Source organism: Manihot esculenta, chromosome 5 (genome assembly GCF_001659605.2).
Source record: "Manihot esculenta cultivar AM560-2 chromosome 5, M.esculenta_v8, whole genome shotgun sequence".
In the NCBI taxonomy this organism is placed as follows: Eukaryota; Viridiplantae; Streptophyta; class Magnoliopsida; order Malpighiales; family Euphorbiaceae; genus Manihot; species Manihot esculenta.
The window spans coordinates 26,768,203-26,783,440 of NC_035165.2; the positions used below are offsets into that span (position 1 = coordinate 26,768,203).

Consider the following 15,238-nt stretch of genomic DNA (forward strand, 5'->3'; position numbering starts at 1 on the left):
AACAAGCCTACTATTTTTTTTTTTTTTTTAATTATCATATACACATTATTTATAATATGGGTTGGATTAAATTGGCGATTTATCAAGACTTCTGTTCCTATTTGGACTAAAATTTGATTTTGGGCATATTTGATTCTCTCGTAAAAGTTCAAGGATAGATTTATACTTCTACCATTGAATGATATCCAAAAATATAAAGAAACACTAAAGATGGTAAAAAGAAAAAGTTGTCCGTGTATAATGCCAATGCCGACGCCAATGCTAGAAATAAATTTTGTCTAAGATAGCATGAAGGACAGAAGATACGGAACACCAAGGGCCAAGCTCAAATTATTTAGGGGAAGTGATATCAAGGTTCAGTACCAACAGCATGAAGTTGGTTTTATTCTCAAAACCTTTAAAATTTGGGAAAATATTTTATTTATGTAAATTTGAATTAGTCGAATTAATAGATTTTAAATAGTATATAAAAAAATTATTTTCTTATTCTCATGTGATATTTTTCTTATTAAATAATATATTTATCTTGAAAATCACACAATAATTTATTTTCTAGTCCAGAATATTTAATAAACATTTTCGTTTCATTGCATCCATTAAACTAATTTGATCTCGAGAGGCTGTTGTCATGACATACCAAATTCACTAAAATATGATTTTTAGGGATATATTGCTTGATATGTTGATAAAATTTTTTCTAATGATTTTTTAAATTATAATAACCATAATCTGGGGCTAATTTGTGACTAATTTTAATAGAATAATTCATACCATATTCTCTTGAGATTTAACAAGATCTACACTAAAATCCCTATAATGACAAATAATTTAATTTTAAAAATTTTATTTTATTACTAAAATAATTTTTTTTATTGAAATTCATTATGAAATTATAATAATTTAGACATTCAAATTGCTAAATCCTAAAGGCTATACTGTAAATTATTATTTTAAAAATATTACTTTTAGCGACAGATTTTATCACTAAAAATTGACTATAAATTCATATTTATCGTACATTAATCAATATTATTAACAACGAAATTTTAATGTATCTTCAATTTTTTCTCTGTAAACCAAGATAATAGCTTTACTTTTTTAACATTAATTAAGCAATAAGAAATTTTTTAATTTGAACTCTAAATAGCATTTTATTATCTTAATGGAACTGTCCGATAGGGTGAGCGGTATTCGGTTCAAATCGAAAAAACCGATCGAATCGAACCGATTTGAAATTTTAATTTGGTTTTTTATATATTTCAGTTCGGTTTGATTTTTAATTTCAGAAATTTCAGTTATTTCGGTTCGGTTCTGTTTTAATCAGGAAAAAACCAAAAAAACCGAACCGAACCGATTAGTGAAAATAATATGTTTTTTTAATAATATAGAGAAATTAAATCATATTAAGATTAAATATTTTAATTAAATTTTAAAATACTCAAAATAAAGTGTAAAAAATAAAAAAATTATTAAAAATTGAAACCGATCAAACCGAACCGAATCAAACCGGTTCGATTCGATTCGGTTTCTGACCAAAATCGGTTCGGTTCAATTTTCATAAACACTAAAATTTTAATTTTCAGTTTATTCAATTCGGTTCGGTTTTAAACCGAACCGACCGAATGCTCACCCCTACTGTCCGATGTGATATTTCGAATACCTAATAATTTATATCATAAAAATAATAGAACACTTCTAATTAATCGTGACTTTTATTTTTTGATTTTCCTTGTATATGTTGATAAGTCTACAAAATTTGAAAGCAGACAAAAAAAAAAAAAAGAAAAGATACCTTCTAGGTAGTTCTAGTCCCGCAGAAATTAAACCTAAAACAAAAGTAAATAGGCGTAGACAAGAATGTGTGGGAAAACTTGTAAAGCTAATGGTGGCATGCAGTTTTCCATATAGAGGAATGAAACCAAACCCTAATAGATTAGAATCATACAGAATATATATGGAAATATATTAATGGGCAAGTGGGTATATGGAAAGCAAAGCAAAGCAAAGCAATGGCCCCCCTAGCTATTGTGTTGGATTTTCATGGCCTTTCACAAAGCATATATTCTCCGATTCCAATGACTTTTGTCTTCTTCTTAGACACCTTTACTTTTTACGTCCTTTGCCAAGCCTTTGACTGATCACTTGCAAGGAAAACCATATTTCTTATTTCACAAATTCTGTGTTTTTTTATCCGCGGCGGAGTGAGAGCTTCCTTGTGGCAGGGCACCAACTGCGTCGCTGCGACACCATCGGCTGCGCCACTGCGACACCATTGGCTGCGCCACTGCGACACCTTCATTCCCTTCAAAGCATTTTCCGGTCGCCGATACGGCACGTGCCTCCCTTACCGTACCCTTCTCCACCCCCTGTTTTTTATCAATATCCTAAAAACACCGTATACGACAACAAAGAAGACCATATTTCTTATTCACAAATTCTTAGTCTTTTGTTAAAAATATTAATTTACTGCAAAATATTTTAGAATTTATTAAAATAATAAAGCAGCAATGTTTGAAAATGATACTATATTTATTGAAATGAATCTCTTAAATAAATATATAAATAAAATTAGTTAAATGAATCTCTTAAATAAATATATAAATAAAATTAAATATTTAGCCTAAATTTTAAAAATTAGAAAAAAAATGAGGGGCCGCAAAAGCGAGTGGGTGTTTGACCATAGGGTTGACTGCCTATGACTCAAAGTAAAGTTCTCAATAATGCGCATCTTTTTGAGGTTGGATCAATTCTATTCGTTTTAACATTATTTATTAAGAATTATTATTATTATTATTATTATTGTCTAACACAACTTTTGTCTTATTTAATTTTTAATTCCAACAATAATCACAAACTTTATAAAATTAAATTGAGGTAATGATAATTTTTGTTGGTTAATTAAACCAAACACTTTTATATTTATTTTAATTATATTTTATTATTAAAATTTTCATTAAAAACTAACAGAAATACTAAGTTATCAAAAAAATCCAGATAAAATCAAAAGAGAACTTACCGGCTTTCCTCAAAACTCACTGCTAGTCCTCTTTATTTAATTTAATTCCAGAGCAATTAATTACAGATTAAAATATTAGAGTTTAATTTATAAATTTTTAAAATTTAAAATGCAATTCAAATTTTTTTTAAAGGTTATGATTTTTTTATTATTTTTTTTTAAATTAAAATTTATAATATTAAAAAAATAATTTATATTATTATTATAAATTTTTAAATTTTATCGATGATTAAGTATATTAATTTAATTTAATTTAATTTATATTAATTAATATATTAATTTTTTTTATAAAATCTATACTAATTATCATTGTAGTTAAAAAAATATATGATCAATAATATATATTAATTATATTTTATAATATGTGATGTAATCGAAAAATAAAACTCTGTGATTAGTTAGACCTAAAAACAAGTGAGGCAAGAATGAATTATTACCGTAGTCATGCTCAAGTCAGTATATCAAAAAAAAAATAAATGTGATAAATTGTTTAAAATTTTAATGTAAAATATAAAATTATATTTTGTATAATAATTAGTAAGGCCCAATTTAGAATTAAATTAAAATAAAATTAATATTTATTGATAAAATTAAAAAGATTTATAATAAAATAAATTATTTTTTTAATATTATAAATTTTAATTTAAAAAAAATAATTAAAAAACTTTAATTTTAAAAAAATTTTAATTGCCACCTAAACTTTAAAAATTTACCGATTAAACTATAACATTTTAAGTTGTAATCAATTATATTTTGAACTTTGCTGACGTGAAAAGTGACGTAGTAATTATATTTTAAATTTTATTAACGTGAAAGAGTCACGTTGTGCGAAAGAGTGACGTAGTAATAACATGTTAGATATTATAGTAATTCCGTTAGTTTTTAATGAAAAATTTAATAATAGGATGTAATTGAAATAAATATAAAGTGTGAAAATTTAATTGACAAATCATAAAAAAGAATAGGATGCAATTACAAAAGTAAAAAAATGATAGAATTTTTTTAGTTATTATTTCTATTAGATTCTATTTTTTGATTTAAATTTATTTTTAAATTATTATTAAAAAATTAAATAAATTAATAAAAATTCGACTCATACTAAAAAATTTCAATATAGACTGAGAAGAACATGGCTTATATTATTAATTATATAATTAAAGAGCAAGATCTGACATTTTCTTACCATGATTAAATTCATAGCCAGATTTAGATTTTGAATAATATTTATAGCATAAGATTTTAAAATATTTTTATTCTTCTGTCATTTGATTATACTGAATAATTTTATTAAAAATATGATATGAATTATCAAAGTTAATCCAACTACAAAACATTTCTTAACATTGTTAAAGATTAAATCACTCATATAGTAATATAATTCAGGTAGTATAAATGTATAAAGGATATCTTAAACTTTCATGGATTTACCTTTTTCTAATATAATCAAAATTTCTAATGACACCCTACCTCCATTTGTTTCGTGAAAAATATTTTTCATATTTTTTTATGTTTAGAACATTTAAAAAATTTAGTTAACAAAAATTTAGAATCTGATCACCGCCGAACTTTCTACATCTGGGATAAGATAAAACTCTACAAAATAACGCTGACCCAAATTTTATCATGCCTTAATCAAGCAAACCAGCCTCATATTGTGTACCCAACTGTGAAGTAGGCCGGACAGGCTACGCGAATGGATCCGTACAAAAAAAAGCTTAATCTTGTGACGTGATAAGATATGGGGAAGCAAACCCAGTTACCTTGCAGACCTATCTGCATGCGCTCCGAAAAAAATAAATGGCCGTCTGGAGTAGAGAGGGACTCCGACACATATAATTAAAGACTAACTTTTTTTTTTCTTATGATAAATATAATTCTCAACCTGGGATTTTATGTTTATGTAAAATTAGCTGCAAAACTTGATTATAAACTGCTTTGCTTTTAAGCTGAATAATTAATCTTGGAAAGGTAGCAAATTTACAAAAGGTGAGCAATGAGGGGAAGGTTAAAAAGCTTTAATAAAGAAGAATTGCTTTGGTGAAGAAAAGAAAAAAAAAAAAAAAAGGGTTAAGGTGGGAAAAAAAAAAGATTTGCCCATACTCTGACCTCACATTTTCTTGGTTCTCCCATTAACTTTTCACTCTGATGTGAACCTTTGTGGGGCTGAACATTATACTATTATCATTATTTTAGGCCTCCTTTCAAGCTTAATTTATAAAATAGATTAATTTTCATGCAGTTAACAAAAAATATTATTAAATTAAAGTTAAGAAAAAATAAAAATTATTTATTACAATAAAAATTAATTATATGAAATAATTATAATTTTAATAAAATTATTATAAATAATTCATATGTATAAATATGTATAAAAAAAAGATGGAATTAATGAAAAAGATGTAGATACAGGGTGTAGGGTTAGGTTTCTTTTTGTTTGCCACTAGTAGAAATGATTGAAGTTAGATAATTAGAGCAAGCATCATGATGAATGTTTTTTGAAAAAACAAATGCATATGAGAACAAAATCTATTCCTCCATGATTATCATCTATCATCTCATTACTTCCTATCTTGCAACAATTAACTAAGCAAATTCTCTTCTCACCCAAAAAACAAACTAAGCATATTGATCTCTACCCCAGAGGAAATGTTCTCCCTTTTTTTTCTTTTAATAAGCATCATATTTTTAAAAATATTTATTTAAACTGAATTTATATAAATATATAAAATTTTATGAAAATTTTATTATATATTTATAATTCGTATAAATTTGATTTAAATAAGTATTGTAGTTATATTTTATTTAGTTATTGCTGGTTAATTTATTATCTTAATTAATAATTTAATTATTGGATTCTTAGACTATTTTCTTTAACTTATTAGATTATATCTAAATTTATATAGATTTATAGATAAATGTAAATTAATATAATGATGAATATGAATTTTATACACTCCATGAGCTTTTAAAATAGTCGATATTTTAATATGATGGTAAATTATTTTATTATCGATAATTTATTTTAATAATTATTTTTTTAATAATTTAATCAATAAATTTTATCGTTGTTTTTTCTTTTTTATAATATATTTTCAACTTTCATGAAAAATAATTAAACAAATAAAAGAATTTTATGTTTTGTGCTTAAGGTTAAGTCATTTTCTATTATTATACATTCCAAATGAAAATGCATGCAAATATATTAAAAATCTTGGTATATATAATTTATGGTATTGTAATTTATAATTTTTTTTTTGAATTGGGAATTGAGGATCTTGGAGAGTAAACCTGAGACCTCCCATATTTACTCAGATGTATTTACCATCAAATTAAATTCAAAGTGGAGACTCGAACTTTACTAAATTCGAAGTGGAGACTCAAATCTGTGTCCAGCATAACTTTACGTTTTTAATCGGTCAGGTTAATGTTAAAAAACTATTCTTTAATTTATTTAATGCATTTTCATTACAAGAGTAAATTAAAGCAAAAGAGAGGAATCAAAAGGTAATTATGTACACATTTGGTGAGATATGAAAAGGAGCATGATAGATAGAGATGATGATAACACAAGGAACGGATCATTCACAACCACTAGATAGGACTTTATCATTCAGTACTGAAAAGAATAAGCAATAGATATACAACATGGAACCCTGAAATTCCTATTCAAGTTTGATGCATTGCCAAAATTCAATATCTATATCTATATATATAAGGATACCGGCCCTTAGACATGTGGGGAGAAGACACAGAAAGAAAAGAAAAGAAAAGAAAAGAAAAGAAAAGAAAAGAAAGAGATATGAGCATGGTTGTCATCATTTCTCTTCAAACACCTTTCTTGAAAGCCTTGGGATCGAAGGCACAGATCCTAATAATACCATAGAAGGAGTATATATGTAATCATCTTCCTGTAATTGCAGAGACTGCAATAGCTACCAGCCCACCACACATAGAGGAGAGAGAGAGAAGCTGCAAAAAAGAAAAAAAAAAAAAGGAGAGAGAGAGAGAGAGAAGAGAACAGAAAATAAATAATTAAAGTCAGAAAGAGATGGGTTATTGATGGTGTCTTTCTTTCTTTTCAAGGTTACTTTATAAGAAGGAAACTTGAAAGAGTAAAGAGCAAAACTAAGAAAAGTGGCCAGCAACTCAAAAGCAGCAAGGTGATGTGGGTGTCACCTGAACTGTTTCTTTGAATTGAGTGTGAGAGATTCCTGGATCAGCCTATGCCTAGCTAAATTTTAATTTCACATATTGGGATTTTCAAGCCCTTTATATATATGAAAAATAAATCTTGTATCATTATGGAGTCTGCTAATCTCCATCACCAGCATCATCAGCTTCAACTCCAGCTTGTTGGGTCTTCTTCTTTAACTACCCCATCATCTAACTATGGAGCTGGAAGCACTTTGTGAGTTCTCTCTTTCCCCTCTCTTTCTCTCTCAAACACTCTCTAAATCAATTTTAGCTGCTCTCAGTACCATCATGAATCAACTTTTGGATTTGCTTCCACTTTTCTTTTTTGATTTGATTTACATCCAATCAGAAATTTTTCCTAGAGGTGAAAAACAACTCCATGTTCATTAGGTTTTTGTTAAAATGATTCAATGAATATACAAAAAAAAAAATTGTGTTTTATATTCTCTCTTTGTCTTATTTTCAGCTATGATTTGTTTTCTTTGTTGCTTTTATAGTTTCTAGGGTTTGTTGATTTAATTCCTTTTATTATTAAATCTTTCCTCTAAGACCAAACATTTTTTTTATATAATTTTTCAGGAGTAGTAGTAACTTGAATCCTAACTGTAATGGAGTAGACTTAAATCCAAGGCAGAAGAATGAATTTTTAATCCCAAGTCTCAACAGTTCCACGATCCAGAATCTGGGCTTGATCCATTGGAATAGTAACTCTGCAGGGTGCTTCACCAACCAGTCTGCTGATCATGACCTACAGCTCGCAAAAATCAAACAAGACTTGCCAGATTCGTTCCCCAGATTTACAGATATGCTAAACGATCCATCCACTGTTGAAGATTCCCATCTATCTTCCCCAAGCTATGAGCAAAAACATATGACTGATCTAAGCGAGAAGCTCTTGCTCAAGACTATTTCTTCCGGTTTTCCCATCAATGTACATCAGTTTTCGTCTGCACAGATCTACTCTAACGCTCATGACTGTTCTAGCCCTGGAAGTTCCATACCCAGAAGAGGAAACTTTAGCCAGATATATCCGAGTATAAACATTTCAAACTTGAACCGGTCACCGCCATCGATCTCAGGCGCCATTGACATGAACTTGCAGGCTTTGGATCACTTAAACTCTACAAGGTTTAGTAGGAGTATTGGGCAGCCGTCTCATGATAATCTTGGCATGTATAACGACAGCATTTCTTACGATCTTGAGCATATGCATATCCCATCATCTAGCCCTATTCAAGTGAGTTCTTCTTCTTTGTTGTGTTAATGGAAAAAACAACTTAAATTTTGCCATTTATGTTGTCCAGAATCATACTTTTTTTCTCTAACTTTATGATAAGTGCATGATTCATTTTTCTTTTATTTTCCTCTCCACCCTAAGATAGTCGAAATTTGAATTGAAAAGTTGAAACCCTTTATTAAAAAAAAAATTTTCTTGAGCAAATAGTTATGGCCCCATAAGAAAAGCTACTCTTTTTTATACACATGCAAGAGGTTCCTTCAGCTTTAAACACTAATCTCTTTATCAGAAGAATCCGTCTTTATTATTTAAAAGGACTTTTATAGTGATCTTCCCACTGAAGTTTTTTTGGTCTTTTAATTTCGAAGACATCTTCCTTCACTACCAATGAAATATTGGAGGCAAAGAGGCCCAGCGACAGCTTGATGGAGCCAAAGGCAACACAAGCAGCTGCAACTAAGAAATCGCGATTGGAGACACGCGCTTCTTGCCCTCCCTTTAAGGTCTGTTTTGCTACTGTGACAGCCATTTCATATGTGGAGCACAAAATAATTTGTTCATTTAGAACTTTGATCGAACAGGTTAGAAAAGAGAAATTAGGAGATAGAATTGCAGCTCTGCAGCAGCTTGTTGCACCCTTTGGCAAGGTAATGAGCTAGGCAATGATGAACGAATCATTTAGGAATTTCAATAATTTTCTGGAATTAAATTGGGAAGTGTCTGAAGTTGAGTTTTTTTTTAAACCTTATTTTATAAATTAAATAATAATTGATTTAAAAATATATTAATATAATATAATATATTATATTAACGCGTGTGTGGATTTTGGAGAATATTGCAGACAGACACAGCATCCGTACTAATGGAGGCTATTGGATACATAAAATTCCTTCAAAACCAGGTTGAGGTATTTTCAGCTTCCCAACATTCTCCTTGGTTAGGTTACATAATTCTAGTAGTCTGACATTGTTTCCTTTATTACACTAAAACAATGTCACATTGCCTTGGGATGTATCCACCATACTTGGAATAGACATCCTAGGGTTTGCTAATTTTAATGCTAATATTCCTTTTCAGGTTTTTTTTTTTTTTTCTCTCTAAACGATTCATTATCACAACTCATTCACCCCGTTAGTCTAACTAAATATTCTCGACTATGGTAATTTCAATATTAATATTGTTTTTTTACAAATAATAAATTTTATTTTTTTCAAAACATATTAATTAGAATATTAGAAAACTATTCAATAAATCATCGTATCAAAAAGAAAAGTAAAATATAATTTCAGAATAATAGAAAAAGAAAGCAACTCTATTGTTGTGAGAAATCGAGATAAAGAAGATTCAAATACATTAGTTTATTATAGTATATATTGTTAAAAAAATTAATAGTGAGTTACAAATTAATTTTAATTTAATAATACTAAAATTATTATTATTATTATCACATATAAAAAATATACTTCTATGATTAATTATGATTGACTTGCTTAAAATTTATTATTATTGAGAGTTGAAACTGCACTTGCAGGGTTCAGGGAACTTGTATTGCTAACTGGCAGAACTTTTACAAGGTTGTCTTCAACCTTTATGCTCTATAAAACTTATTAGAGAAAGAATCAATCTTCCGGAGTTACCAATTAGGGCACTTAAATGATAGTCCGATTTAATGAAAAAATTAATCAACTGGGATTGATTGAGAGATAAGTGCATGAAATACATAAAATTTAATAAATTGAAACTTGAGTTTGCTAAAATTAAAGTCTTTGAGAGAAAATAAAAATAGTGGAGGTACCGAAAATCAATAATATCCCAATATTCTGATTTAGGGTTAGACCAGTGGTATATATATTTTTAGTCTTTATCATATTTATGTGTCACATCCCAACGAATTGAACAGAGAAATCTTCTCATAGAAGTGTTAAGCGGCTTATTAATAATAAACAGTTGAGTAATAAATTCAAAGTCGACCAGTCCATCTCTTGTCTATCGTGCGTGTTATGAGTCTAATTTACTATAAGTATATTTATGATTCTGGAAATATTCGGAAGAGACAACAGACTTGTAGGGGTCAGCTTTATATCTTGATTTTTTAAGTTCATGTTTGATTTATCTGGTCGATATTGAGATAGACTCTTCTTAATTAATAAGACCAATCGGACCGTGAACACGTGACTTAATCAATGGACAGTTTTATATTTTATATGTTATTATATTTATATAAATTTATATTAATAAGATTTACACAAAAATTTATATATTTATTGTGGATTTATGTATATCTAGTCTAATAAAAAGTCTTATTTCGGTCTAAGTATTATAAAGAAAATAATAATAAATTATATCAACCATTTTCTTCTATTTATCTATTTTTTTCTCATTCTCTCTTGTTACGACAGACACTAAGCGTTCCTTATATGAAGTCATCGCGGAACAAGGCGAGCACTAGAATTACGCAAGAAGTAAGTAAACTTAAGCTTTGTGCCTTTCTAGAATACATTTCCAATGTGGAATTACTAATTAAATAAAATTAGTTTCAGGGTTCAACTGAAGAAGGAAAGGATGAGCTAAAGACAGATTTAAGAAGCCGAGGGCTCTGTCTGGTGCCATTATCTTGCATGTCTTACGTAACCGCAGATGGTGGAGGAGGAGGAGGAGGCGGCATCTGGCCGCCACCTAATTTTGGCGGAGGAACATAGGACAGTATTTTAAGCAAACAGATTTTAACTGTGGGGCATGTTCCTGCTTTGTTGAATAGGAAATTAAGGTTAATTAAACTTAGTTTTAATGGAGCAAGTCTGGTCATCCTGTAAAATTAAAATATTCCAGTAGGATGGACCAAATTTGATCCATTAATGATTCAGATATAACATTCTATGTAATTTAATTAATTAAGGAACCCTTTTTTACACTTTTGTAATTCTAATTAATTTATTGACCTTTCACCACATGCACTTAATTTTAAGCTAAATTAAAATTTCTCCTTTTATATTTGTTCTAATTTAAAAGTATTATATTTTTTAATTTTTATTTTATTAATAAAATAATCTATTTATTTGAAGTTAAATATATTTTTATAAGAGGTTAAATAACACAAAAAAAAAACTATTAATTGACAAAATAAAATTTGAAATTGTGATTATCTCTTAAATTAAAAATATAAGGATGGATTTCTAATTTTTATAATTTCAGAAACTAAGATGTAATTTGTTTTTTCTAATAATTTCTAATTAACTAAAAATTATTATTTAATTGAAAGAAATTTATTATTAACAGAAATAAAGATTAAAAAAATAAATTATTTGAAATTGAAAACAGATAAATTTAATTATGTTTTTCGTTAATTTCTTTTTTGTCCATTGAAAGTGGGGTCCTTCTTTTATTAATTCAAATCCCATATTTTTAGAGTGATGATGGCCCAACCCAACCTATTTTCTAAATGGGCTTTGGCTTGCAGACTTGCATCGGCTTCAGGTTTCTTTTTTTTCAATCCCGTCCAAAAGAGAACTAAATGGCACAAACTAAAGTGTATAATGTGGCTGTGGTCAAGCGAACAAACCAAACCGAGCTAATAAATTTCAATTGTTTTAGTAGAAGATTGTTCTTATAGATTTATTTGCAAATAATAATTTAAAAAAATTCAATTTCTCTATGAAACAAGTCGAAGAAGAAGAAAAGTTCAATAGAGTAACAAATAATAGCAGTAGACAAAAATGAAGAAGAGAAGAAAAGGATGCGAGGAGCCGAGAGGCAGCATGGATTGGGATTTAGGAATTTAGATTAGATTTTCATTTAGAATGAGAACTTAAGATGGTGTTTAGGGAGTTTTTGCTACTATTGGATGAAATGGGCATAACAGATGTGAACTATAGACTCGTTCTCTTAAAAATGAAGAATAGTTGATATGCTTGAAATAAAGAAGTCATTATTAGTAACGCGATGGAAGCTTTTCCTTTGGAGCTGCTGTTGAAAGAAGAGAAAGCAAAACTTGCTCGCGATGGTATGGTGGAGGAAGTAGTGGCGCCTTCTCCTGAGAATGGACTTGATTCGGGTGTGGAAGTTGATGGGAGGGCGCAAATCATCCTTTAAGGATATCTTGCAAGGCCGACGGATTGCTGATTCTGTGATGTGGGATTTAGAAGATGGTTCTGTTGATCTGTCTGATGATGACTCCAATTGTGAGAGTGAGGAACCAGCTAATAATGATTGCCCCACCATAAGGGTCTTTAAATCTGAGAAACGCTTATTGCGGCACCCTTGGCAATCTACCCTCATTATTAAGTTGCTTGGTCATTTTATCGAGTTCAGTTACCTTCAGAAGAGATTACCGCAAATGTGGGTGCTTAAATTGCCAATTGACTTGATTGATCTTGTAAATGGTTTTTTTATAGTATGATTTACCAATGAATCTGAGTATGAACGGGTGCTTTTGGATGGCCCATAGGTAATTAGAGATCATTATCTTACTTTTTGGTAATGGCAGCCTAATTTTTGACCCAAAATCTGCAGCTATCACTACAAAAATTTATTGGATTAGTAATAGAAATTTCCATTATTAATTATTAAAAATTCGTTACTAAAACTATTTTGTAACGGATTTGTAATGGAAATTTTCCGTTACAGTGAACCCCGTTGTTAATGCATTAGTAACGGTTTTCTAATCCGTTACTAAATTAGTAACAGAAAATCTGTTACTAAATTTAGTTTTCTTTTCGTTTATTTTAGTAACGGATTTTTTTAGTAACGGATTTTTCTGTTACAGAAACCCGTTACTAATTGTGAAAAGGTAATAACAGATTTTTTCCATTATTAATCCGTTACTATTTTTAACAGATCAGTAATAACTTAATTCGTTACTATTTATAAAATTATAATAAAATATTACAAATTATATAATCTAATCAAACAATTTAACCTGTAAATACACTCACCTATTACAACTCATCTCAATAACAAAATATAAAAACCAAATGTCATACATATCATGAATGAACTGAAATCCAATATCATATATTATGTAAATCAAATCAAACATATATCCAAGTATCAAGTTGTGCAATTTTAAACTAAAAAAATTAAAAAATTATTTATTATCTTAGTACATATGTGTAATGAAAAAAGAAACTATAAATGTGTAGTGTTCTCGTCATCGTCCTCGTCCTCGTCCTCATCATTAGCTTCATCTGCTTGATCAGGAGGCTGTGCAGAAGTTCCCTCACCGGGAGCTTAAGGTTGGCTGCTTTGCCTTTGACTAACAAGCTGCATAAGTAAATCCTTCACCTGTGAGAGCTCAGAGGTAATCTGCACATTTTGCTCACGTAATACTTGTTTATTATCTTCACGCTCCTGTAGCTTGCGTCTGAGATCAGCCATTTCATCTTGAAGATCCTGATTTTGCTAAGCTGATGTGAAGGATGTACTAGCAGAAGTCTTGTTTGGGAAGAAAACTGAAGCCTGTGATCCAAGATCGTACACCCTTCTTTTTTTCTCTCCACCTACTGCCTCAAAGTATAACTGAGCCTCATCAATGTAGGATGCCTGACTACTGTCATTATCTATCTGTGATGCTTGCTCTTTCAAAGTCAGAAAGCGGTCCTTCAAAAAAAAAACCATGTAATATAACAGTATAAACTACAAATCAAATAATTTACTATAAATTTATTTACTTTCTCACATGAATGGCCTTTGAGCGTGCATCAACAAACTCTGAGTACCCTTCTTCTTATGAGTAGTCTCAAATAACTCATGAGGTAGAGGATCTCTGCCTAGTCTTTCGCACTGCAAGTAAAATATAAATAGTAATAACATGCTTCAATATAAATTCACAATAAATTGAATAAAATTTAAAGTATTTCAAAAAATTTAAGTGAAAATGAATAGTACATACCATCTGTTGTTGATGCCTATACTGAGATATGGATCCTCCACAATGTCTTGATGGGCCAGCGCTTTGCCCACCTGTTTCACTCTTTCTGTTATTTGAGAATTTTTTGCATTTCTCTTTATACTCAGTTACCCCCCAAGCGGATTGCATGCATCCATTACTCCTTCTGTCAGTGATAGCCTTTTCTCCTTCCCATTCCTTACGCTACACATAAGGCTACGATACCGCTCGGCAGCTTTCTTCCTCCAAGCTATCTTCATAAGCTGCTCTATTGCCTCCTCCCATAAGAAGTGTTTCTGTAATTACTCACATTTAGTGACAAATAATGCACAGTAAAAATAATCACATGTACTGTAAAATTTATATTACCTTAAATTCTTGCCAATAGAATTCTTTAACCTCTTCTGGTAAATTTTTCCAACAAAAGCCATCTGCTACTAACTTTTCCTTGAAGATTAAGGTAATCCGCCTAGCAATCGGATCAGAAGGCTGCATGCTGTAAATGAATAATTGACAAAATTATTATTTTGAAATAAGCATAAAAATGATGTGCATAGTTACAAATACTTATAAATTTTACTCACACTGAGTTTACCAAGGAAATATATGGTCTGTGTCCTGTAGGTCCACAACTACCAGAAGCAGATGCAGATGTAGGAATAGATACAATAGGTGGCAAACCTATGGGAGCTGAGGCAGTAGCAGATGTGTGCACTGAAGCAGGAGTGGATGATGCAGCACCCTGTGTGGATCTCTCACTTTGGGGTGGTCTAGGAATTAAAGCAGTGTCTTGTACCAAATTTTGATTGACATTTTCTGATTTACTTTTGTGGACACTACCCCTGCCATGGTCTCCTCGACCCCGTGATGAAGATCCACATCCTCGTCCTCTCATCCTGTACAAATT

At 29.6% G+C, this 15,238-nt stretch overlaps 2 protein-coding genes and 1 long non-coding RNA gene across 9 annotated transcripts; 1 reads left to right on the forward strand and 2 right to left on the reverse strand.

Annotated features, from left to right (window-relative positions):
* Positions 1-6,594: 6,594 nt before the first annotated feature.
* On the reverse strand, positions 6,595-7,333 carry LOC110614696. Its single transcript, XR_002487818.2, has 2 exons — positions 7,193-7,333; positions 6,595-6,985 (listed from the first exon to the last, which is right to left on the reverse strand). It is a non-coding gene; the product is annotated as an uncharacterized LOC110614696 (long non-coding RNA).
* On the forward strand, positions 6,984-11,358 carry LOC110614694 (transcription factor bHLH110). Of its 7 annotated transcripts, none has more exons than XM_021756317.2 (7): positions 6,984-7,424; positions 7,790-8,447; positions 8,816-8,950; positions 9,029-9,094; positions 9,289-9,354; positions 10,847-10,909; positions 10,982-11,358. In XM_021756317.2, exons 1-7 carry the CDS (start codon positions 7,294-7,296, stop codon positions 11,144-11,146), a joined length of 1,284 nt encoding a protein of 427 aa, XP_021612009.1. In that variant the 5' UTR covers positions 6,984-7,293; the 3' UTR covers positions 11,147-11,358. The 7 variants fall into 7 exon arrangements, with proteins under 7 accessions (XP_021612009.1, XP_021612010.1, XP_043813105.1 ...); XM_021756318.2 differs by having other exon boundaries at positions 10,988-11,358; XM_043957170.1 differs by having other exon boundaries at positions 8,816-9,094.
* Positions 11,359-13,844: 2,486 nt separating this feature from the next.
* LOC110615416 lies at positions 13,845-15,226 on the reverse strand. The gene is made up of 5 exons (XM_021757257.1): positions 14,916-15,226; positions 14,701-14,827; positions 14,464-14,627; positions 14,335-14,419; positions 13,845-14,042 (listed from the first exon to the last, which is right to left on the reverse strand). The coding sequence occupies exons 1-5, from the start codon at positions 15,224-15,226 to the stop codon at positions 13,845-13,847; spliced, it is 885 nt and encodes a 294-aa protein (XP_021612949.1).
* Positions 15,227-15,238: the final 12 nt, after the last annotated feature.

Excerpts from the sequence above, each read along its gene's own strand:
- LOC110614694 (XM_043957170.1), top strand. The coding sequence starts at position 7,294 with ATGAAAAATAAATCTTGTATCATTATGGAGTCTGCTAATCTCCATCAC. Across the intron at positions 8,448-8,815 it reads CATCATCTAGCCCTATTCAA|ACATCTTCCTTCACTACCAA; the intron begins GTGAGTTCTTCT and ends TTAATTTCGAAG. Across the intron at positions 10,910-10,981 it reads GCACTAGAATTACGCAAGAA|TTTCAGGGTTCAACTGAAGA; the intron begins GTAAGTAAACTT and ends AAATAAAATTAG.
- LOC110615416 (XM_021757257.1), bottom strand. The coding sequence starts at position 15,226 with ATGAGAGGACGAGGATGTGGATCTTCATCACGGGGTCGAGGAGACCAT. Across the intron at positions 14,628-14,700 it reads TCTATTGGCAAGAATTTAAG|AAACACTTCTTATGGGAGGA; the intron begins GTAATATAAATT and ends GAGTAATTACAG. Across the intron at positions 14,043-14,334 it reads ATAGGCATCAACAACAGATG|GACCGCTTTCTGACTTTGAA; the intron begins GTATGTACTATT and ends TTTTTTTTGAAG.